The sequence below is a fragment of the Vigna radiata genome, chromosome 7, assembly GCF_000741045.1.
Source record: "Vigna radiata var. radiata cultivar VC1973A chromosome 7, Vradiata_ver6, whole genome shotgun sequence".
NCBI classification, from domain to species: Eukaryota; Viridiplantae; Streptophyta; class Magnoliopsida; order Fabales; family Fabaceae; genus Vigna; species Vigna radiata.
The window spans coordinates 49336123-49361200 of NC_028357.1; the positions used below are offsets into that span (position 1 = coordinate 49336123).

Consider the following 25078-nt stretch of genomic DNA (forward strand, 5'->3'; position numbering starts at 1 on the left):
CTGTTAGCCTTTGTATATAAACTGGTGCATCCCATTACTTTTCAATAATATACACAGACTCTATTCTTTCATTCTCTTTACTCTTTCTCCAACATTTAGACCATATATTTTATCACAAAACCTTTTAATTTTTCTACAAAAATCAATACTTTATAAATAGCTGTCAACCAAATATCAAAAAGATCATGTTTGTCCTGGTTTTTCTTTCATTCCTGCAAAATTAGTTGAAAGCTCTACATAATAATTTAATAAGGATAACATGTTTATCATTTTACTTCAGAAAAAATAGTATCTCACATCTGTCATGAAAAGTGAAAAAAACCACTCACCGCTCCAACAAAAACCAGCAATTCCGATCCTAGAAAAACCTCTCCTTTTTAAGTCTTGAATAACAGGTTTTACATCTGCAGAAACATTTTCCTACAAATTTAACAGCCATGCATCAGAATGAAATATACTATTTACAATCAAGCCACGATTTTTATACATCTGAACTGAATGAAATAATATATAGTAATGAATTTACAAATAAGAAACCACCTAAAAATGGTGACAAAATTGACCATAAAGAAACAAGTATCATTAAATAAGAATTAACCGGTGGATGATCTTGCAACCAAACATCTAAGGGTCTGTTGACATCATTATCAACAAAAGGGTCGTCATCTAAGAGATCAGGAGCTACAACGTAATATCCACTAGCAGCAACCTTGTCTGCAACATTCCTGCACAATAAATATACAACAAATATTATGATTTGTGAGGGAAACACATTACACCGAACATAATAGAGGGAGAATAAGCATACCTGAAATTTGGTGCTTTATATCCTATGACAGAAATTGAGCATATAAGTTAACAGTTGAATAAAATTACATGTTGTTGATTTTTAGAAAGGAGTACCATAAATATCGGACATAAGAACAGCTGCAAAGAGGGAGAGATGGGAACCAGTGACATAGGAATTGAGTCCACCAACAGTGGTAACATAGCCAGTACCACTTGATGCATTTAGGATTGGATGGTATGAATGCACTCCACTTCCTGTCATTTTTTCTTCCTCTCTTTCTCTTATGTTGTGTTTTTCTATGTTACTCCTCCATTTTCCTCTTATATTTATAATTAAAGTTATGCCTTTCAACTATCTTAACTTTTCCTTCTTGTCTTTTTTCAGATGTAACAAAAATTATTTCGGTGTAATAAAGATATTAAATAAAAATTTAATTAAATTTTAATTAATATATTTCAAATTTTTAAAAAATAAAAATAAATACAAAATTACTTAATTAATTAGTTAGAGATCAAAAGATGAAAGTAACCAACATATATATTTTGGCATAGGAATTTTTTTTTAAACACATAATAATTTTTTTTAATAAAAACTCAATCAAAATTCTTCAATTTTTAATATAATTAAAATTTAATTAAATATCAATTTATTTTGAATCTAGATTTTTGTTTTCAAAGCTTAGTACAAAAGTTTTTTAAATAAAATAAAAATCAAGATGAAAGGAAATAAAAGAATAAATTATACTGCATAATAAATAATTGTTTTCTAAATAAAATAAAGATCAAGGATGAAAGGAAATAAAAAAATAAATTATACTACATAATAAATAAATGTTTTATGTGATTAAATACTTGAAAGTCAAACTTTTTAATATGAAAAAGATAAATAATAAATAAAAATAACAAAAAAGAGTAAAGGTAATTAAATATAAAACCTATAATCTATTTTACTCATTAAAATTAATAATACATAATTTAAACATAAGGAAAATAGTATAACGAAGTTTGTCATACAAAAAAAATATCTTCAAATATATATAAAATTTTATAAATACAAAATAAATCAATAATTAAAATTGATAAAAGAGAAATTATATATATATATATATATATATATTTATTATCATTTTCATTCCCAATTAAAAGAAATAATTATTATTTATATCCGTACTCATCAAAACAAAGATTTTTTATGCTCACACAATTCTGACCTGGAAAAAGTTAGTTTGACATTAATGTTCAAAAAAAATTCATTCGGAACTTTTAATAATAAAATAATATTTTATTATGATTTTAAATTAAAAAAATAATATAATATAATTATAATCAAAATATTATTATTTGACTCATGTGAAATGAATGTAATTTGCCTTTTCCGTGTCAAATATCAATACACTCTTCTCACATATACCAATTCATTTATGATCTCTGATTATGATTTGTCCATATACTGTAAAAATGAATAGATCATCACATAACTATATTAGTTTTTTTTCTTTTCTATTTTGTATATGGTAAAAAACATTGTGAATTGTGTAGAGCTGTTAAAATAGGTCACAACTCGTGGGTCAATCTGGTTCATCGCGAATTCAGATTAGACTAGATTGGATTTAAAAAATGTATTATTTTCATGCGGGTCAAATTTTAACCCGGTTCATTTAAACCCGGCTCATGCAGGTTCACCAACCCATCTATCTAATTTTATTTTATTAAAATTTAATTTTAATTTTATAAAAAGATACTTATTACTTTTTTTGTTTGAAAAAATTATTTAAATTTCTTATTTTAAAAATTAATTAAACAATCGTATTCAAAGTGAAATTTGTTTAAATTTAAACTATAAAAAATTTGTAATTTTTTCTATTTAAAAAAATTATAATTAAGTGAGTCAGTAAACTTACCCGTTTGCTCACTATAATATTAATTATCTTTTAATTTTACTGTAAAATTTATTCTTTACTTTCTCACTACAACATTACTTTCTCACTACAAAGTTACTTTACTTATGGATGTTCCTAAGTATGGCTGTTTTTATAAAGGATAATGATATTTAGACAACATTTTTTTGATAACATTTGAACATTGATTACGTGTCAATCTGTGATTGGTCAAAAATTATTCCACAATGTTGTCTAAAAAATATTGTCTAAATATCATTATCCTTTTATATAATTTGAAACATTAAAATAAACTATTATGAATCTCTTTTCGTGTAAGTGATATTTTTTCAATTTAATCATTTAACTTAATTCGATGTCCTTATAATTAGGTTCAATTGAATTAATTACTACATAAAAAAAGTCAACTTAACCTAATTGAATTAAATTTAATTGAATAAAGTTGAAAATTAGATAAAACTGAATCTAAATTGGGATAATTTATATTTAAGATGATTTTTTTAGTCAAGTGTTAATTGGAGAGTGTCAATTTCTTAATACTCGTGTTTGGGTCCACACTATTGCAGAAATATTTTATTCTAAATTTATTAAAGTTATTTTTCAATTCAAATTTCATATTAATAACTAATAATATATTTTTAATAAATTTTGTTTTTTTACTGGATTCTTAAAATTAAAGGTGATTAGTGTTCTTCACTTGAATGGATTTGAGAGACAATAATTGAATGGATTTGAGAGAATTTGAAGATAAATTTTTTTTTATTTGAGTGAATTTGTAAGTAAACAAAAATAAATTTAAAAATAAAGTTTATAAAAATTAGTGTAAGATTTAATTTATGTGACTGATTAAAAAAAATTATTTTCAAATCCACTATCACTTATCTCCAAATCTATTCTCTAAATCTATTCAAATAAAAAAAACTAATTTATACTAAATGTTATCATTTTCCATTTTCCTTCATTAATATTTTATTAAAAGAAAAACAAAAAGGTGGGTTATTAAAACAAGAAAGTGTTAATAGCATAGGCGGGGTTATCTTACCTAACTTCACCTACACCTATACTCTAGGTTTCAGTTTACTTTTAAATTTAATAAAATATATATTTTAATTCGTTTTTAGTTTTTATAATTTTACCAATGTCTATAAAATTTTAATTACATATATGTTTTTTTTTTCTTTAAATGCATAATGAACATTTTCAGATATGAAAATCACACATTTATAAAACATGTTGTACCAATCTTAGTTAATAAATATTATACAAAGTCACCCCAAAGTCATTGGAGTCTTCAAAATTATTTTCATCCTAAAAAGTATTTATTCACTTAAGAACTTAAATCATTGGGAGTTGGTTTCACTAAATTTGTATAATTAGTCATAGACTCATAGCTTGCCTAATGTTTAAGACCATCTAAACTTATTACAATGACAATTTAATTTTGGTTCAAAGAACAATATCTAACAATTTTGCATAAAACCAGAATGTGATTAAAATTCTAAAAAATAATAAATGAAAGATATAGAAAACATTTTATAAGATAGTGCTTTTATGAAATGAAACTTAAAAATTTTATTTATAATTTGACTTTTAAATAATAAAATAATCAAGTGTTATATTTTAAAGTCATTATTAATCTATGTTCATAAACACGTGGAAAACAAATAATCTAAACTCTAAAATGTATTTAAATATAGTAACAATGTATATTAAAAATATATCTAGTGTTAAACTTATACTATCAGTTTTTTTTTTTAATTAACGTGTTAAACTCAAACAAAATATTTTTGAAAGATAGAAGACGAAAACAAAATTAGCTTTAACTTTCAAATCTGATTGAAGTTAATTTATAGATTCATTATAATTAAATTTAATGGTTTTGAGTTAATTTATCAAATCTGAATCTTGTTAATGCACTTTTGTTATCTTTTTTAATCCTCTTATTATATTTTTATTAATTATCTTATTACATAAATAAAATCATAATACTTTTAGATATTAAATTTATTTATTTTTATTGAATATTATTATGAAATGTTTTATTTTATTATTTTAAGCTACTAAATAGGATTTTACAAATTCAAAATAAAAATAACAGTATCGATAATATTTATAATGATAAATGATTTTCTATTGTTGTAAATATTTTATTTATCAAAATAAAATGAAAATGATCTTATATAAAAGAAATTAAAAATAATAAAGTCATGTCTTGTCTTAGGAGTGCGTGATAAGAAAAATATGGAAAAGGGACAAACTTAATAAATATTCAAAATGAAAATAGAAATAAATATAAAAAGCTTAAAGCAAACGTTTTAAAAATCGCTACTTTCCAGAAAATAATGTTACACATTATTGAAACTAAATTGGTTAGCAAACACTACTAAAAGAAATCACACAAACTTTTCAACTAATTAAAAAAAAAAAAGTAGAAGCTAGTTGAAAAATCTCGTGCCAAACATGATCCTATTCTAACTTATACGTAGAAAATATACAAACTATAGAATAATAAAATTGATGATTGAATTTTTTTTCTTCAATATTAATTTAGATATTTATTTCTTTTTTTAAGAAATTGCAAGTATTTTATAATCTATCTCTCATTTCTCATGATTTTCAATTGTTTTCTTTGCAGATGTGTAACTGACCTGAATTTCTATAATCTTTTCTTATGTTAATGTAACACTAATATCTCGTCATATTCCATTCGCAACTTGTATAATCACACACGCATCCCCTAAATATTTTCTTTCATTTTTTGTTACCGGTCGTCTGATTGAAGACCAACATTCATTAGCATAAAATATAAATGAGGTAACAACAGGACGATAATACTTTCCTTTGAGCATGATAGCTACATTGCAATCACTATATGAAGCATATTCCAACAAGCAAAGATTCATTACTTATTTTCTTGTAACTTTACACACTGCAGAACAAAGATGATAATCCGCAGTGTTTTATTTTGTTATCAAAACACGACATGTTCTTAGCATACCAAGATTTCTCACTTAAGATGTTTAGCAAACCAGTTCAGCAAGTCCTGATGGGCCTCCTCTGCAGCATTCACAGCTATTGGATCTTCGGTTTTGTACCTCACAGTCCAACCATGAGAGACTTTAGGAAATACTTTAACAAAATAATCAACCTGCGACAGATAAACATTCACTCATTGGTGTTAACTAACCCATCTCACTTTCTATTTTGAGTGCAAGTGCATTAAACAAGTTCAATATACTTTCTCCTCAACTTGAAAACTATATCCATTAACCTAAACATGAATGAGCGGTTATGGGTGAAGTGCACCTCCAAGAAAGAAAACACAAACGAGTTATAAATAGAATGCTAAAATGAAATTTGAATAAAGCTAAGCTTCCGATAGATGCATCAATTCCAACTTGTCTGCACCCATCAAAAGCCAAAAAAAGGAGGAAGATTTCATCTTTTAATTGTAGAGCAAAAAACAATAAACATAGTGACATTAAAATAATATTACTATCAAAACATTAAGGTAATATAAAATTATGGTAGATAACCACAAAAAGAATGAAGAGACAACCCCGGGTTTAGCAGCTAGGACTTGTTCAAACTGTTTCACAAGCTCTGGAGGAGACATTTTGTCAGTCTCAGCTCCAAGTATAGCAGTTGGAATATCAACATCTGAAGTAAGACCAACAATTGCAGTTAGAATATGAAAGTCTCAGTCACAGCTTCAAGAAATCTCTAATCATTGCTCCTTCTTCACTCACTATTTTGAATGATCCAGAAATGACAACTGACTTAGTTGGTATGATAAAACATGTACATATATACCATGGCTGTTTTGGGTTTTCATCATCTTTCAGACAAAAATAATCACTCATAAGCAAGGTGTGGCTATATATATATATATATATTTTTTTTTTTTTTTCATTTTTTCCAGTCAATTATAAATATTAATAAATTTCAAGTGAGGGGGTCCACGGCCCCTGAGGGTCCCCCTTTGTCTCCACCGTGGAGTTTAGAGACCGGGTTGCTAGTTAATTATTCAGTAATGATTATGATAAATTCATAACAGTATATGACAATATAATTTTACGAAAAAGAAAAAGAACAAGGTAACTACTCCTTAAACAGTTGACCAATAGTTTCACCAATCAAGAACATATTATTCATAACTTTGCAATGAAAATAACTTTGATCACATCAGCAATATATAAAATGCACTGCAAGTCAATGTGAAGACAAATGTGGCAATTCTGGAAGTGATGCAAGACCCCGTTCACACAAACATGCTTAGATCGATGGTATGATAAGATCCTGCTACATCATTTTGATTGTCATTCTTCCTTATAAATTGCAAGATGCAGAGTAATCTTCCATGAACAAGTATGAAAATTAAGAAATAATCTAAATATTGAAATTCATACCCTTGATGTCATCCACAGAGACAAACGATGGATGTAAAAGCACACCAGCTTGGATTAGTCTGGATTTTGCAAGTTCAACCACGACTTTAGCTGTGGGATTAAAGAAAAGGGTACATTCTGAGTTTGATTACCAACTTGATAATGTTTAAAACTTGAAATCAAACCAATAATATATATGCTTAAGAGAAGCTGAAAGTGTTATATAGTATGCTAGTATACAAACAAAAGGAAGGGGGTCAATAAGCACTCCAAATAAGTGAAAAAGAATTACAAACCTCCCCAACAAAATCCAGCAGCTCCGATGGCCGAAACACCTTTACTTTTCAAAGCTTCAACTATGGATTTTGCAGCTTCAAATCCTTTGTCCTGTTAATATATATGAAAGCATCAGAGGATAATGCATAGTTACAGATTTTCATACATTTGATCCACGATACAAATTCAAACAACAGATGCAGTTAGCAGATTAACATTGAAACATAGAACTGGCCAACTGCTACGGTATCAAAAAATAAAATGATATGACATCTGAATCCAGCGGTAATCTTCTACAATCCTCTAGTGTTATCAAAGTTTCAACACAACCAAAAATTCAGTTTCAATTAAACGAAACAACAAAGTATTTGTTTCAAGATACCGAAAAAGGAACAACTACATAAACCACTAATTATTGTTAATAAGAACCAACCGTGCCATGATCTTTTAACCAGACAGGAACAGGCCGGTCAGCATTCTCATGATTATAGGGATCACCAAAGAAGAAATCAGGAACAACCACATAATACCCAGCAGCTGCAACCTTGTCTGCAATTTTCCTTTACATCATAAAACAGACAGTATTACTACCTAGGGGTATACTAAATCTTGCATCAGAGAAAGAGAGATTCGACAAAGAGAGCTGAATGAAACATCCAAATTCTATTGGTGGCATAATTTATTAAATAAATTTACAAAAAGGTAGGCATCACAATGAAACAAATGATCAGATAAATCACTTAAAGATTAAAAATCAAGTAACAACCAAACTTATATACAGTATTAGGGACTGTTGATTCATTTGATTTACACATATACATTGAAATGGATATTCATTTAATTATTTCCCTAAGAAAATCAATATTCCATCAATACCACCCAAAGGTCGTGAGATAGCAGTTTAAAAATCACAAGTTCAATTAGAACAGAGTATGCGAGTAATTGGGTCTAAGGAAATAATTTGCTCCAAAAAATACACATCAATCGAAAAATAAATAGGAATAAGAATAATCAAATCAAATATCATGATGGGCAAACTGTTCTATCATTACTTGAAAATTGGCCACAGAAAAAGATAACTTGTAACTTGAAAAACTACTACTGAAATATAAATAAAAAAGAGACAGGAGATTTAAGAATTAGACCATACCTTAAATTCGGTGCTTCGTACCCTGCAAAAACACATCGATCGCGTTAAGTTAACAAAAAACTCAAAGGATTCGTGATGAAGAAGCAGAAAAATAACGACGCAGAGAAGAAGAGAATAAACACAAAAGAGAAAAAAAATAGAACTTTGACCATAGATTACCAAAAACGTCGGAGATAAGAATAACGGTAAGATTGGAATTGGAGGAACCAGCTACATATGAATGGAGACCAGCGAGTTTTTCAACGTGACCAGCTCCTGCATTAGGGTTCAGAAGTGGTGGGTTTGAGCAGCATTGAGGTCCTGACATTGATATTATTAAGCTATCACCGCTATAAACTCAACGCTAACAACCCTACTATGTTACTATCCTATGTGTCTTCCAACACTTATGTTCTTGCTGAATATGCCAAGGTCAACAGAACAAGAAACAAACAGATATACTTGTGACCAAAGGATAAGGATATCTACGCTTCATTTTTTAGCTGCATCAATCCCAACCGTTGAAATATATTTTTTTCGGACAAAATATTAATAGAAAAATAAAATATGAAAAGTTTAACGTGCAGGATTTAAATGCACACCTCTCTAGTTATTTTTGGACGGCAGAGTATCCACGTCACTCAACACATATATCGGGCTTACGTGCACTGACATTCTCCACGCACTCCATATATTGTTTCTTTTGCTTCCATTTTATTTTAATTTTATATTATTATTTTACATATATTTTCTCTCTTTTAAAATTAAATCATTCGTTAATTTCTTTTTCTTTTCCTCTGAAAAATATTTAGTTAATTATAAAATATGTTTAAAATATACTAATAATAATATCCAAGCCTGCTATGAAATCATTAATAATCAATAAGAAACAGTTTTAAATAGAATTTTTAGGGTTTAGGGTTGTAGAAACAATAAAAGAATTATACACAACAATGTCTTTGTAAATTATTTTAAAATTATTGGTATATTCTCATTGCATTTTTTTAAAATATTAAATATTAATAACGAATATTGTTTTTTTTTCTTAGGATTATTTTCAGTTTATCTAGTAGAAAAAAAAATTAAGATCAAACAACAGAGAATTTAAAATTCAAGCTGATTATATAAAAGTTTTCCTCTAGGGATCAAATTGACCACACCAAATTAATTGTGCAATAATTCATTTAAGAGTGATAAAATTCTAAAGAAACATTAAAATAACTGAATAACATAATCAATCAATTGAAGGGAAACAAACGAACTATAATTATAAATTAGGGTTCGTAAGAGAAGATGAAATGTAGCGTTCTCAAAATAATCTCGCAACACGTAGTAAAATAATATAACAATGAAAGAAAAATATTCATTTAAAGAAATAAAGAAAAATTAAATAAATTTACTTTCTCTTTATAGTTCACCGTTTTTCTCCTCTCTAAAGATAAGAAAGAAACCAAGAAGTAAACAAAAAAAACTAAACTAAAAGCTATATTTTAGAATAAAAGTGAAACAATCAAGTGGCCTACATTTAGGTATTTTTCTTTATGACGTTATGGCATGTATGTTATATGCGTGTGGAACTTTTAGTTCTTGTTCACTTGAAGATGTAAAGTTTGTGAGAATTAGTGTATAATTTTATTTATATGACAGATTAAAAAAATTTACTTTCAAATCTATTCTCGTTTACTTCCAAATTCATTCAAATAAACAACAACAAAAAATTACCTTCAAATCCTCTCAAATCTACTCAATTATTCCTCCTCAAATCCACTCAAGTAAATAAGATCTTAAGCTGTGTTCGTTTGAGGGTGATTTTCTGTTTACAGGAATTAGCGCGGATGGATTTGTGAGAGAATCGTGTTCGCTTGTGCTGATTTGCAATGATAGAAAAGCGAGGATTTTACGCTATTTCACTGTTTAACCCATCTCTTCATTTCAGAAGGATTTGCGATGATTTATGATACAATGACTTATATGCCCCATATCATTATTAAAAATTTCAAGACAATGTGCAGCACTGCATAATATAAAAAAGGGCATGCACTGTGGTTTCACGAGTACTACTGTTCGTTGTCCATGTGAATTTTCAATTTCCATTGTCATGGTCATGCATATCTGGTTGTTGCAGGTTGAAGACGTTTGGTTGTTGTAGAGGGGATAAGGAAGATGAAGCTTGATGATGAGGAGGCAAGTGAGATGAAGAAGATAAAGCTTGAAGCAAAAGACATGTTGATGTATCCGGTTCCAGTAAACAGTGTATCTAGATCCACGTTTTCCATTTTTTGTGAAGGAAGGGTATCCAGATACACGCTTCTTGTATCCAGATCCACCAAACATTTTTGCTTCCTATCCGGTCCCAATGGTATGAATACGAAGAGGGGAAGCTGTATTTGGTGGTCTACGCATCTGAAGAAGACGACGATGCAGCATGGTGTTGTGGACATACCTGAATGTGCATTTAGCCATCTCCGGGAGGAGGTCGTTGGAGAAGTATGGCGATGCACTCGGCACATTAGAGGAAGAGACCGAGAAGTTTGAGGCTGGTGGACTCAACGGCGTGAGGCTGGGGATCGAAGGTCTGGTCATCCTCAATGGCAGTATCGCGGAGAATTTGGTTCGCTTGAAAGAAGGCATGGTGTGGAGGGTGGTGTTGGTGTGATTCAGATGATGCAAGAGGAGAAAGAGTATTGATTTTGGTGATTGATGAGATTGATTGTTGAGTTGAAGCATTTGTGTTGTTGATGATGTTGTTTTCAAAACTTCCAGATACTTTCTTAAACGATTTTTCCCTCTGTGCATGTACCTTACACTAATTTGAATCTGGTTATGCTGGAGCATCTCCATTTCTTACCATCAATTCTTCTACAGAAAGATAAAAAAAGCAAAATCTGTTCTCGAAGCCATGTACTTGTAGATGACAGCTTGATGTTCAAGCCCTCGCCACTGTGATGGGTGAAGGGAAACTTGTTCCTCCCATTCATCATCAAACAAGAAGATTAGAACAAAAGGAAAATAGAAATATGCAGACCATATATGCATATAAAAGGATCAGAGAGAAATAAAAAATAATAAGTTTTATTTTATGTTTTAAATACCTTCAAATCAAATGTTACTATTAATTAATATTTCATTTATTAGGATTAAGAGAATAATTAATTAAAAAAATAAAATATATAATAACTAATTACATGATTTTATTTTTACTTAATTAAATATCCTATTAATAGCAATAATTAAATATCACATAATTATTTATTTTATTTAAATATAATTTTATTTTATTTTCAAAATTAATTTTTATTTTTTTCTCTCTTATAAAAAAAAATTATTTCAATTTACTAAATAGCTAAGCTTATTAAAAAAATTATTTCAATTTATTAAATTACAATTTTTTAAATTTAAAATTTTTTTTTTCTCTTTATAAATACTTTTACAATTAAATATAACATTAACAATTATCATTTTATATTATTTTAATAATTAAGGGTATTTTGGTAATCTTCAATTTTTACCAATTAAACAAAATTTTTAAATCGGTCACATCAATCAAATCTTACACTAATTTTCACACACTTTACTTCTAAATCCACTCCCAATTACCTACTAATCCACTCAAAAAACAACCAAAAAAATTAATTTCAAATCCACTCAAATCATCTCTCCCAAATCATCTCCCTTAAATCCCTACAAAGGAACAAAGCCTTAGGGATCCATTAAATAAATTTGACAGAATTACGAATATATTTTTGGAGAGCTTCAAATTTGACATTAATAAATAAATTATATAACAAACAAGATAGAATTCAATTTACCATAAATTATAAGTTTTTGATTTTTAATATTTATTTCATTTAAATAATTTTTATAATTTGATTGCAGATAATTTTTAGTTTTTTAGATAATTTTTTTATTATTATAAAATATTATTTTATTTAAAAATATTTAAATTTAAAAAAATCAAATAAAAAGAATGGTTAAATTTTAATAAAATACCATTAAAATTATTGAGTTTATTTTCAAATCTTATTTAGTTTTTTTTTTTTTTTTTTTTTTTTTTTTTTTTTTTTACACCAGTTATTGAACTGTCAATAATAAGAAAAAACAGAAAAAGTAAAAAACTAAAAAGACTGTGCTGACATATTCTGCATGACAGACATTATAGTATCTGAACAACATTCTCACTTAAGATGTTTAGCAAGCCAATCTAGCAAGTCCTCGTGGGCCTCCTCTGCGGCTTTCACAGCTTCTGCATCTTCTGTGTCGTATCTCACAGCCCAACCGTGTTCTACTCCTCGATATATTTTAACAAAACTCCAAACCTGTCAATACAAAAACAATCTTCATCACTCATATCCAAATATACAGTTTCTTTTACAGATACTGCTAAACATATAGCAGCACAAAAATGTTGAAAAAGATTAAGCTGATTTGACTGAGCAAACAATCTTGTAAAGGAACAAATCATCTGACCCCAGGTTTAGCAGCTAGGATTTCTTCAAATTCTTTAACAAGCTCTGGAGGACAATATTTGTCACTCTCGGCTCCAAGTATAGCAATTGGAGTATCAACAGCTGCATGTTAGACCAATTTATACATTAATACAAATGGATATACATAAAAATGATCAATCACCAGTTTGTGAAGAGTAAACATAAAGCAGGCTTTTAACACAATTCATTCTCATTGCAGGCATTGCTCATCTTTCAGACAAAGTTTTTAGTCAACCCGTTACAATTACAATTAAATAACACACTCTGGTTTTACTGAGAAATAGCTTTCTGCAGAATATTCTTTCTGTCAAATGAAATAGCTTTGTGCTTAAAATATTCTTTCTGCAGGTTTACAAAATGAAACAGCTTTCTGCTTAAAAAATAATCTAAACACCGAAAATCCATACCCTTGAAGTCATCCACAGAAAGAAATGCTGGATGCAACACTACTGCTGTTTGGATCAGTCTGGATTTGGCAAGTTCAACCGCGACCTTAGCTGAGAGAGAGAGAGAGAGAGAGAGAGAGAGAATAAATTAATGGATTCTGTGAGCTTAATTACCAACTTAGTTTCTCTTAAAAGGAAGGGGAAGATGCATAATAAACAATTAGTACTCACCACCCCAACAAAAACCAACACCAGCGATTGCTGAAAACCCTTTACTTTTTAAGGCTTCAATTACGGGTTTTGAACCTTCAGCACCTTTCTCCTATTAATTATTATATAACAGGTAAGTATTATAGAATGTCACCAGTTTTTATATTTCTGATTTGAGACAATCAACAAATCAAAACAGTCTCAAAATAATAAGAACTAACCACGGGTCCATGATCTTTTAACCAAACAGGTAAGTTATCGAGAGAACCATCAGGCTTAAAGGGGTCACCCTCCAAGAGGTCAGGAACAACCACATAATAACCAGCAGCTGCAACTTTGTCAGCAAGTTTCCTTCGCAACAAAGACAAGTATTATTACTGGAGAAACGCATTACATATTATTTACTATAAAATGTAGCAAACTGGACATAGAAAACAGACATGAAAATTGACCATACCTTAAAAGTGGCGCTTCATATCCTGCAAAAGAAAACCATGCCAAGTTAAAATAAAATTTTGGATAAATGCAATGTCTGAAAAACATGATGAATTCAGTATATAAACCACCATTATAGTTTTCAGTTGGGCAAGAAATGGTATGCATATAGAAACATATAACTGCACAACTCATCCCGCAAATTCTTTTACAAAGAATTAAATTAACTTGATTGTCTGATAACGATAACTTTATTAAGTTGTGCAATAACTATGGTATTATAAGAAAATGGTGAGAGATGAAATACCAAAAATATCAGAGAGCAAAAGAACGGCGAGGTTAGAGTGAGGAGAGGCAGTGAGATAGCAGGGAAGACCACCCACTTTCTCCACGATTCCATTTCCTGAATTTGGGCTAAGGATGGGTGGGTTTGAACAGCACTCAGGCCCTGACATCCTTCTTTTCTTTCCCTCACACACTCACCTATCGATCTTATCTTTCTTCACTCTATCAGCTTTTCTTTCAAGTACATTTATATCTATCTTTTCACTGACGTCAGAACTTTATCAAGATATTCACTTTCTACACAAGAAAAGACATAAAAGCAGAAGTAGACCAAATTGACAAGACATTTGGAAAAACTCAGAAAATAAACAAAAGATTCGGTCTGCCCTAAATAAGATGAGTAATGGCAATGAATTACAGCTATCTATATTTATTGCAAGCAGTGGATGACCACACAACTGCCCCTTCTGTCCTCTTACAAGTCAATATACTGTTAATGGTTTGTCGGATACAGGAAAAAAACACCACTAATTCTCTCCTCTTTTTATGTGAATGAGATGACCATTCCGACACATGAATGAAGATTTCCATACTTAGTCAAATAGTCTCCACAAACATAAATATATAGATTTTAATTTGTTTAAGAAAGCTTTAGTTTAAAGAAATATACTTGTCCAAGAAGTTTTCAGTAATATTAAATATAAATATCAAATTATGAATTGATAACAACTGTTATTACTAAATACCCCATTAATAAGTTTGTACATTCACGGATTACTATTTTTACTTTTCTTATTACCGTTTTAAAGTGTTAATAAAAAAATATTTCAATAATAGTGGTTTAATTAAATTTGATTTTATTATGATATAATATTATATATTTTACATAAAATTTCTTTATGCAAAGCATCATAATAGAGTTCCATTCTAAAGTTGAGATGTTATTAAAATGATAAATAAACTCGTTTATATAAATATTGTTTTTGAATTTGTCTATGTTTGAATAGATTTTTTTTTTTGGATTTAGTACAAATATTTATATGAATAATATTTAGTTTTTTTAGGTATAAAAACGAGAATGAATATGTAAATATTTGTTATGTCTTTATTTTCATCTTACTTTAATACTTATCTGGTGTTTAAATTACTAACATCAATTTATTAGATAATATATATATATATATATATATATATATATATATATGTATATATATATATATATATATAGAGAGAGAGAGAGAGAGAGAGAGAGAGAGAGAGAGAGAGATTTGAGTAAAATTAAATTAAGCCGTAAACAATGTTTAAAAAAAATATTTTTTAATATATTTAAAATGTTAATATTAGTAAAAAAAGTAGGAAGACAAAGAAATATGTATTATATCCTGTACTAAAAGAAAAAATGAGACAACGTTTTAAATGTGTTAAAATAAATAAATACGATAGTGATATTAAGAATTTAATAAAAGAAAGACATTACACTATAAAATATGTGAACTTTTATCTATCAAAATGGGTAAACTTTATAACAAAATTACTTAATATTTTTTATCTTAATATTTAAATTATCAGTACAATATATTTATTTAACTATTTTGGTTTTTCAATTTTATCATTTTAGTTTATGTAATTTTGATATTTTGTTTTTTAAGTTTTTTTTAGTGATTTAACTCTGTGTCGTTACATCATTTTTAACAAAAACTAAATAAAACAAAAGGATCAAAATAATAAAATAAATATATTTTAAGGATCACTTTGACATTTAAGATATATTTTTTCATATATAAAATTAAGAAAAAAATATGGAATCAAATTTTATTATAGATGATAAATTTATTAATTATTTAGAAAATCGTAACCACGATTTTTCACTGTTTCTTTTCCACCGTATACATTTCCTTTATTGCAAACGTGCATAAAAAACACATAATAATTTTTTATTTATTTATAATTATAGTTAGAAATTTAGAATAAATTTTATTTTGGTCTTCTAAATTTAAAGAAGTTTAATTTAGTCCTCAATTTGATAAAAATGGTTTTTTACTCTTTAAACATTATATTTAAAAAGACTGTGTTATTTTTAGCAGTTCATATTTAATGTTTAGGGATTATATTATTTTTTTAAAACCTGTAGAATATTAAAATAATATTTTTAATTTGAAGGAACAAAACTGGAATCACCCGAGATGTGAAGTGTAAAAGAATAATTAAAATTATAGTTTTTATTTAAAGAAGAAAAAACGGTAGCCGCTAAAAGAAAGACGTTGTGCAAAAAGTATCCCTGACAGTTAAAACAAGGTGAAACAGGGGCAGAAACAAACAAAACTCCAAATCCGAATTAGTATAGGGCTTTGTTATCGGTGTCAGCAACAAACAACTAAGGTCAGCGTCCTCTGCTTTCTGATAAGGGTTTTTGCAGGGTTTATTCTTCCTTCAATTATATTATTTCATCGAGAAAAAAAAATGGGTTCTTTGGAAAATGGAACACACAAAGCAAGAGAGGAACAAGAACAGGAACAAGAACCAATACTAGTGGAGCAAAGTCAGAGGTTTTGCATGTTCCCCATTCGCTACAAGCAAATTTGGGAGATGTACAAGAAGGCTGAAGCAAGCTTTTGGACTGGTACTTACATATTTTCCAAATTATTTCGTAAACTTCATTCATTTCGAGTTTCAACGTAATCTTGTTCCTAAAGGTTCTGCTTTTAATTTCCACTAATTCCTCTACTTTGCTTTAGTAACGTTGACTTTCACGCGCGGGAATTTAACACAGTATTGATGTTATCGGTATTATTATGGCTAATCCCTTTGTATGGCTTTCTTCAATTTCCATCTTTTTAGTGTTCTTGGCTTTCTCTGGATCCTGGGGAAGTGTGAGTGGGGATATTATAAATTACTGTTCCATTTAAAAAAAATAATACTTTTTTTTTGTCTGTTGCATGAGTACTTTTTGTCACACTTGGTGTTCGGATTTTGAAAGAGACGAGGGATTCACAATGAACTACCACATACACGTATGACATTTGGAAATACTTTTCTCTTCTCTGTAGGCTCTGATGTTTTCTTTTCAGATTTTTGTGGCATGTTCCTTTTCTTTCTTTCTTTTTCTTGATTAACGGGGAAGTGGAGAGGTTTTCTTTATTTTCGTGCGAGTAATTATTGCCGGCCAAGTATGTGCGGGTCGGTTTGACAGACGCAATACCTGAAGTTTCATGAACAAGTTTTACTATAGCAACCTGCAGTGGGGGGTTTCAATATCCTGATTTGAATGAGGAATTTTAAACTATGCAGAATTTTCAACCATTTATTTGAATATTATGATATCTATTTGCAATTAAATCACATTGAACCTGTTTCTCAGAAGGAACATTATAATATTGGAAGTGTTATTGAGCCATATCGTTTCCATTTGGTTGATTGAATTGAACTTTTTGATCGTTCACTTTTATTAACTTGGAAGTCGGTTACAGCTGAAGAGGTTGATCTCTCCCATGATGTACAACATTGGGAGACTTTGTCTGTCTCTGAGAAGCACTTCATAACACATGTCCTGGCTTTTTTTGCTGCTTCTGATGGAATTGTCTTGGAGAATTTGGCTGCAAGGTTTTTGAGCGATGTTCAAATCCCGGAGGTAAAGTTTTAAGTTTTTGTTTTCCTATGCTGTTTTAACTCTGTTCAAGTTATCAAAGCAGTTTTTTGTTTGTGATAGTTTTATTCTGTTTATATACTTCTGACTTGCTTAAGATACCTGTAGATTGAATAATCAGTGGTGTAATCTGCTTCTGTACACTTTAAACTATATATTCTTTTATAGCATGAGCGGTATTAAATTTTTAACAGATTTGGTTTTCTCTGTCTCTGTCTCTGTCTCTGCCTCTGTCTCTTTCTATATATATAGTTGGAACTTAATTATAGTTTAGCTTCTAAACATTACACCTATAATTATTGGCAGGCTCGGGCGTTTTATGGGTTTCAGATAGCAATGGAGAATATTCATTCTGGTATAGCTTTGCAGTTGATTCCTTCTCTTCCTTTCCGTATCTCTGATTGTTGCCTGAGTTGAGGTTTACTTTTGTCAGAAATGTACAGCTTGCTGCTGGAGACATATATAAAAGATTCAAGAGAGAAATACAGATTATTCAATGCAATTGAAAATTTGCCTTGTGTTGCAAGGAAGGCTGAATGGGCATTGAGTTGGATTCATAGGTGACTATCAATTCTATTCACACTCTGAACAATCTCTCAAACAGGTCTGTTAAGATTGAACCACAGTTTAAGCCTTGCCATGTCTGACGACATTGACTCGCCATTTCCTTTGGTGGTGCTGGCATGGCGCAATTGCGTGGACCTATCTCAAGAAAAAGATGGGACATGGCAGTTTAAGCAACAATGTTATTCTTAAATTTGGTCCATTATTCTGCTATTTGTTTTTTACAGCAAAAAACACAAGTTTAAATAAAGGAAACCAAAATGACAAGGGTAAGAAAGATTACCTTTATATGCAGGGTTTGTTTCCTGCAATGAAATTTGAATGTGTAAAGTGTAAATAAACAACAGAGTCCTCTAAACTTCTGGATGGAAGTTTTTACGTTGATTCATTTACTTTAATATTTAATGGGAATCTATTTATCCTCAGAATTGTGATCATAAACCGTTGTAGATTGTATGTTTTGCAGTTATATGGTCTTTCTTATCGTGTTACTTTAACTTTGCTTTGCTTCATATCTTCCAGAGGGAAGATAGAAATGGCTTTCTAATGACTTCTTGCAATGCATGGGCTACAGTTCGACTTCGTTTGCAGAGAGACTTGTTGCTTTTGCATGTGTTGAAGGGATATTTTTCTCAGGAAGGTAGTTCTCTCAAGAAAGAACAGCCCTCTCCTTGTTTCTTAATGTGAGTTATGATGTTGTACTTTGTGTGTAACTTACTGGGGTTTGCTTTCAGCTTCTGCTCCATATTCTGGCTTAAAAAGAGAGGACTAATGCCAGGTTTGACATTCTCAAATGAGCTAATCTCTAGGGATGAGGGTCTTCACTGTGATTTTGCTTGTCTTTTGTACAGGTAGAGTTGTCTCTTTTCGTTATTCTAAATAGCATGAAAATGTATAGATACTGGAGTATTCTCGTATTTGTTTTGGAGTTGACAACATTTTTAAAGACTGATCAATATTGATTGTTGTTTGCTGCAGTTTGTTACGAAAGCCTCTAAGTTCTGATCGGGTGCATAAGCTTGTACACGAAGCAGTAGAAATTGAAACTGAGTTTGTCTGTGAGGCCCTCCCCTGTGCGTTGATTGGCATGAACTCAACACTCATGAGCCAGTACATAAAATTTGTAGCTGACAGGCTAATGGTATGATACAAATTGACACTCTTTTTTCTCTTTTTCCTGAGGTTGGTTAATTGCTTATGTTTTTACCTTTCAGGCTGCTTTGGGGTACCAAAGAAAGTATAATGTGGAAAATCCCTTTGATTGGATGGAGTTTATCTCTTTGCAGTGAGTATTTTAATTCACATGGTTCATTCTATTATTCATAAAGTTTAATGAGCTTCAGCTTCTGAGATCTGACCTGCATCTGCATTCCATGTTTATACCCTTTTAGGATAAGCTCTTATGTTAACCCCTGAGCATACAAAATAATAATTCTTTCTTAGTTTGCTGCATGTGATGTTTTTGCTGAGCAAAGACAAGTTGATAAGAAAATGTGTACAAGCTTGGCAACTTTTCTTGGTGGTTTGTGTTAAATGCATGCATGATCTTAGTATGTAACATAACTCATGATTGAGCAGAGGGAAGGCTAACTTTTTCGAGAGAAGGGTGGGTGATTATCAAAAAGCTTCTGTGATGTCAAACCTCCAAGATGCGGGGAAAAACTTTGTTTTCAAGCTTGATGAGGACTTCTAGCCATGATTGGTTTGTTTCAGTTTCTTCAATTATTCTGGGGATGTTGAATTCAGCATCGAGATTTTTATTTACCAGTTTTTTTTTTTTTTTTCAGTAACATGATTAGTTTACACCAACACAAATTTGATTCCTGGGAGATATCTTTACTCGTGTTATTTGTAATAATATGTTTGTTTCTATTTGTTATTGAGTGACATGTAATTTGCAATGCTAGACAAAATTGCAACTTTATTATTATATCTATGAATAATATATAATGAATATTTCATTTCATATTTCTGTTTTACTTTTAATTATACTTTAAAATTATAAAAAGAAAGAAAACGAATATAGATTATTATAGCTTAAAACATGAACACTAGACACTATAACTAATTTATTATTATTATTGTTTTAAAATATAAAGAGATACAGAGTGTCTTTTTTTTATTAAATTAATATATTAAATTTTTATCATTAGTTAATATGGAATATTCAATTTTCTGTATTTGGTTTTTGCAATTAACATTTGATTGATATATAATATCTATTTCTAGCAAGCTATTTTTATTATTTAAAAAACATTTTTATGCAAAAATTGTTAATTATTAATACGCTTATATAAGTATTAATATTTCTTAATACTCTTGTGATCAATTTGGATCCACGCATCAATAATAACATGAAGGTGGAATTAGGAGAAGAAACAAAAATGTATGAGGAATGAATTAGACTTCGTTGACAAAATACAGAATAAAGCAATAATACAAGAAACGTGAAAACTCGAGGTGAAACAAAAGATGTACGAGGATGTTTTTAGATTCACACATAATTTCTTACTCAACCCACAATACAAGATCAAGAAAAATAAAAATATATAGTAAAGAATTACAAAATTACTTCTACATACAAGAAAAACTAAATAGTTTTGACAACCAATCCTTACAAATGGCCTGATTTTCCAAATTAATTTAAAATTTAAAAATTATGTTCTTGTACTCAAATTTAAGTTAATTGAGTTTAAAGTTCAATGTAAAAAGAATTAACTCAATTAAAATTTAAGAAAAAAATTATGAATAAAAGGATCAACAGATGTTAAAATTGATATAAAATGTAATTTAGTCTAGTCTATAAAATACTCAAAAGTTGAATTTTGGTATTGATTTTTATAGACTAAATAGATCTGTAAGAAGTTGAATTTTAAAATGGATTTATAAATTACATTTAGTCTATAAAATAAATTGGTATTTTAAAATAAAAGACACAATAATATAATTTATAGATCCATTTAATTATAAAAATGAAACAAATAAAGACCTATCAACTATAACATGCGTGAATACTTAATTTTGTTCGGATGTAGATAAAAAAAAATGAGATACACGTTTGTAAAAAAGTAACAAAAAAATAACAAAGAAAAAGAAACAAAAATATTAATAAAAATAAAAAATAAAAAATAGTAAAAATATAATAAGAAAGGATCTAGATAATTTCCTATAAACATTTTTGGACAGTTTCTTTGTGATCCATGGAGTCACATCCAAGATTTAAGAATTATAACTCAAGAGACGAGATTAACTATAAGATCAAGAAATCCAATCTAGATCAAATATACTTATCAACATGTTTTCTGTTGATAAATTTAAAGGGAAACTAAAATCATTTACTCATGGATTTGTCATACAAACGTTCCTATTGGTAATTATTGAATGACTACTTGTCATAAGTAATTATCCAAATATATTATCATGGATATATATGATCGTTCGCAATTACTACTAACGAATGTCATAATGCCTTTCGTAAAATGATATATCATTTTTAATTTATTTTAGTTCTTATTATTTAAAAATGAAAGGACTATAAAAGTAGCAAGTATTTGTACCTAACTTTAGTGTTTAATAATATTAAGAATTTAAAGTGAGTTTAAATTTTAGATAGGGAATTATATTATTATAAAATTTTGAATTAAAGAGATGCCTTCATTTTTTTACGAATTCATTAACGGTAAACCCATTAATATCGTTATCATAAGAACCAAAATCAAATTTGACTAAAAATACATAAATCCAATATATATTAAATGTAATAAATAAATATTTTCAATGAAAGAAACCTGCAAACTAGTCAAATACTAATAAATTTTAATTTCTCTCTTCTCAAGCTTTCAATATCTTTGCAACGTAAACTCTTACGAAATGTACATACCAGTCAACGAGTAAGATAATCAACAAAAAATTGACATTTGACCTTTTGGAGACGCAGTGCATCATGTTCATGAATGTGTTGGGTGATGTTATATTACGTTGCTGATGAGATTATGAATAGCTTCTCAAACACAAATTGGTCAGCCAAACATGGCAGACTATTATTCGTGTTTACCAAAGGAAAATTCAGCAAACAGTAAACTACAAAAGTCAAAATGTAATTCATAAATTAACCTTGGAATGAATGTAAAGACTAAATTTCAAGAAATAAGAAAGATAAAGGAGACCTAAATTACAACACCTCGAATTTTCTTCGCAGTTTCCTGAAATAAATCCAAACAAAGACACGAAAATATGAACAATTTTTAGTGCCGTCTTCGTTTTAAGTTTCCAGGAGCAGCCAGCGTATACGATTCAATCTTTTATTTTAATGGCATGCAAACGGAATCATTTTATGAACAAGCTTACTTACATGTCTTACGTTAAGAAACAACCAATTACATGATTGTACCATATAAAAAAACATCACAAAATTTGTTCTTATAAGTAATACTTAAATAGGCGAAACACCGCGAGTATCGACAATTTTACCTGTCACATTAACTCAGAAATATATAAGATTTTAGTATTTTGCCACACATGTTGTTCATAGTAGCGTAACACACAACAATTATTTAAATACTCATTTAGAATATTAAATGAACGTAACACTCAGTAAGAAAGAATAACAAGCTTTAAACAATACATAACAATAATTTTTAATACTTAATTATCCTCCATTTTTTAAGTAGACTTTATTTCTTTCAATTTTAAGAATATTTTTTATTTATATTTTAACAGCATCGCAAGCAGTGACTTATGTATGGAAATTAAAATAAAGAAATAAAGGTTTATCACATATGTTATTCGCTTGTTGAACAAAAGTAAACGAAAGAACAGAGATTAGAAGGTGTAGAGTGTTGTTCCATAAAGGCAGCGCCATCTAATCTCTCAATTCTCAACTCTGAAGGATCATTTCACCCGTGTGGTCAGACTTCAAAAAATTGAAGTAATATTCAAAGATTATTCCAGAAGCCATAGGCACCAGATCAGTAGGACATTTAAATAGAGCCAACCCAACTCCAAACACAACACCACTTCTCCTTCTACCTCGTCATCCCTTCCCAAACTCTTTCTGTGCTCTCATAGAACATTCTTGTAATAAATTAATCATGGGCACTCTGGTGGGACATGTAGCTCCAGGTTTTGGTTTCATGTTGATAGGTTTGTGGCACCTCTTCAACCACATCAAGCTCCACGCCCTTAACCCAAAGTCCTACAAAGGTCCATCATGGTTCCCATCTTCCAAGTTTAGATACCTAGAGTTGGTGCTCATCATGCTAGGCTGCACGGCCTCCGTTTCAATGGAACTCTTCATTGGCCCAGATCGCCACCAACCTCTTGACCCAGATGGAACCATTCCCTCCAACCATCTCCACAACTTCGAGCACTCTTCCATCTCCATCACCTTCTTCCTCTACGCAGCTTCTTCCATCATCCTCGACCGTGCCCAAGCCCAGGCTCAATTCGTACTCACCCAGTTTCTTGGAGCCGTAGCATTTGCCCAACAACTGCTTCTCTTCCACCTCCATTCCGCGGACCACATGGGCCCAGAAGGCCAATACCATCTTTTGTTACAGCTTTTGGTCTTTGTTTCACTCTCCACCACAATCATTGGAATCGGGTTCCCTGAAAGTTTCATCGTCAACTTCGTTCGCTCCGTCAGCATTTTCTTCCAGGGGCTGTGGTTAATTGTGATGGGCTTCATGCTATGGACACCTTCACTGATACCCAAAGGCTGTTACATGAACGACGAGGAGGGTCACATGGTGGTTAGATGCTCTTCCCACGAGGCACTTCACCGCGCGAACTCGCTGGTAAACATTGAGTTCAGTTGGTTCATGATTGGTGTGACCGTTTTTGCGGTTTCCTTGTACTTGGTTTTGGTAAAAGTTTACGGGGAGAAGGTGCAGTATTTTTCCCTGGGGAACGAGGATGAAGAGTCAAAGTACGACGTTGAGTCCCAAAAGAGCGGCGCCTTTGACAACAACAGCAAAAGCTTTATTCACGTCAGCAAAATCTTTCCTCAAAATCATATGGAAAGGTAGATATATATATATAGATAGATATAAAGAGAGTGATGAAATGAAAGTTGGTTAATTTGTGATTAGTTGTGAGGTTTGTGGGTTTACTGTATAGCTCTCTTTTGATTAGGATTGAGATTAGTTAAGTCATCAGCAATGTTGTTTTCGTTTGTGAATGTGGGAATTATTTCATTTGTTTGTGTTTGCTAGTTAGTGGGGGGCAGACAAGGTTGTTTAGTTTCTGCTTGAAATTTCAATCATGCTGAAACCATATGTTAATATATTTTTGAATTAAATATATTTTTTTTTTGTCCCAAAATTATTAATTAAAATTGTATTTTTTATTTATTTAAAGTTATATACTAATTTCATTTCTTAATTTAATAAAAAATATAAAATATTCTCAATAAATAGTGTTATAGTCTCTTTTTCTTTCTTCATAGCACCAAAATCCAAAATGCAAGATTAATTCTGGACCACCCGATGGCCGCCTTCATCAAATCTTAAACAACCATCAATTGCGTCAAACTTTTCCAGGCTAACCTTGACATGCTTCGTGTCGTCGCTAGTACCAGAATTCTTTCAA

General features: G+C 29.8%; 5 protein-coding genes across 5 annotated transcripts in view; 2 read left to right on the forward strand and 3 right to left on the reverse strand.

The window, feature by feature from the left end:
• The window catches only part of LOC106767017 (endo-1,3;1,4-beta-D-glucanase), a 12617-nt gene extending 11522 nt beyond the window's left edge, over positions 1–1095 (reverse strand). The window contains exons 1-4 of the mRNA XM_014651828.2: positions 904–1095; positions 809–830; positions 599–725; positions 330–420 (exon numbers count right to left, since the gene is read on the reverse strand). Coding sequence (XP_014507314.1) covers positions 330–420; positions 599–725; positions 809–830; positions 904–1051 — 388 coding nt within the window. The 5' untranslated portion in view covers positions 1052–1095. The remainder of the gene's footprint in view (positions 1–329; positions 421–598; positions 726–808; positions 831–903) is intronic.
• A 4415-nt stretch (positions 1096–5510) lies between these two features.
• On the reverse strand, positions 5511–8916 carry LOC106769408 (endo-1,3;1,4-beta-D-glucanase). Its single transcript, XM_014655018.2, has 7 exons — positions 8661–8916; positions 8502–8523; positions 7785–7911; positions 7372–7462; positions 7097–7186; positions 6247–6347; positions 5511–5835 (listed from the first exon to the last, which is right to left on the reverse strand). Exons 1-7 carry the CDS (start codon positions 8806–8808, stop codon positions 5695–5697), a joined length of 720 nt encoding a protein of 239 aa, XP_014510504.1. The 5' UTR covers positions 8809–8916; the 3' UTR covers positions 5511–5694.
• A 3672-nt stretch (positions 8917–12588) lies between these two features.
• Positions 12589–14552, reverse strand: LOC106767070 (endo-1,3;1,4-beta-D-glucanase). The gene is made up of 7 exons (XM_014651890.2): positions 14306–14552; positions 14021–14042; positions 13785–13914; positions 13585–13675; positions 13375–13464; positions 12948–13048; positions 12589–12796 (listed from the first exon to the last, which is right to left on the reverse strand). Exons 1-7 carry the CDS (start codon positions 14451–14453, stop codon positions 12656–12658), a joined length of 723 nt encoding a protein of 240 aa, XP_014507376.1. The 5' UTR covers positions 14454–14552; the 3' UTR covers positions 12589–12655.
• Positions 14553–16596: 2044 nt separating this feature from the next.
• LOC106767353 (ribonucleoside-diphosphate reductase small chain A) lies at positions 16597–20423 on the forward strand. Its single transcript, XM_014652226.2, has 10 exons — positions 16597–16903; positions 17751–17911; positions 18233–18281; positions 18360–18486; positions 19065–19130; positions 19225–19341; positions 19469–19631; positions 19705–19775; positions 20069–20192; positions 20278–20423. Exons 1-9 carry the CDS (start codon positions 16744–16746, stop codon positions 20181–20183), a joined length of 1029 nt encoding a protein of 342 aa, XP_014507712.1. The 5' UTR covers positions 16597–16743; the 3' UTR covers positions 20184–20192; positions 20278–20423.
• Positions 20424–23362: 2939 nt separating this feature from the next.
• On the forward strand, positions 23363–24744 carry LOC106768014 (transmembrane protein 45B). The gene has a single exon (XM_014652981.2). It carries the CDS (start codon positions 23581–23583, stop codon positions 24514–24516), a length of 936 nt encoding a protein of 311 aa, XP_014508467.1. The 5' UTR covers positions 23363–23580; the 3' UTR covers positions 24517–24744.
• The last annotated feature ends 334 nt before the right edge of the window (positions 24745–25078 follow it).

Bases quoted from the DNA above. Each gene is read 5' to 3' on its own strand.
- LOC106769408 (XM_014655018.2), bottom strand. From the start codon at position 8,808: ATGTCAGGACCTCAATGCTGCTCAAACCCACCACTTCTGAACCCTAAT. The intron at 8,524-8,660 runs GTAATCTATGGT...GTGTTTTTGCAG, and splicing joins TCTTATCTCCGACGTTTTTG to GGTACGAAGCACCGAATTTA. The intron at 5,836-6,246 runs GTTGTCTCTTCA...TATCTGTCGCAG, and splicing joins TCCTAGCTGCTAAACCCGGG to GTTGATTATTTTGTTAAAGT.
- LOC106767070 (XM_014651890.2), bottom strand. From the start codon at position 14,453: ATGTCAGGGCCTGAGTGCTGTTCAAACCCACCCATCCTTAGCCCAAAT. The intron at 13,465-13,584 runs GTGAGTACTAAT...TCTCTCTCTCAG, and splicing joins TGTTGGTTTTTGTTGGGGTG to CTAAGGTCGCGGTTGAACTT. The intron at 13,049-13,374 runs GTATGGATTTTC...TCTAACATGCAG, and splicing joins TTCTGTGGATGACTTCAAGG to CTGTTGATACTCCAATTGCT.
- LOC106767353 (XM_014652226.2), top strand. From the start codon at position 16,744: ATGGGTTCTTTGGAAAATGGAACACACAAAGCAAGAGAGGAACAAGAA. The intron at 19,131-19,224 runs GTAGTTCTCTCA...GTTTGCTTTCAG, and splicing joins GGGATATTTTTCTCAGGAAG to CTTCTGCTCCATATTCTGGC. The intron at 19,776-20,068 runs GTGAGTATTTTA...ATGATTGAGCAG, and splicing joins ATGGAGTTTATCTCTTTGCA to AGGGAAGGCTAACTTTTTCG.
- LOC106768014 (XM_014652981.2), top strand. From the start codon at position 23,581: ATGGGCACTCTGGTGGGACATGTAGCTCCAGGTTTTGGTTTCATGTTG.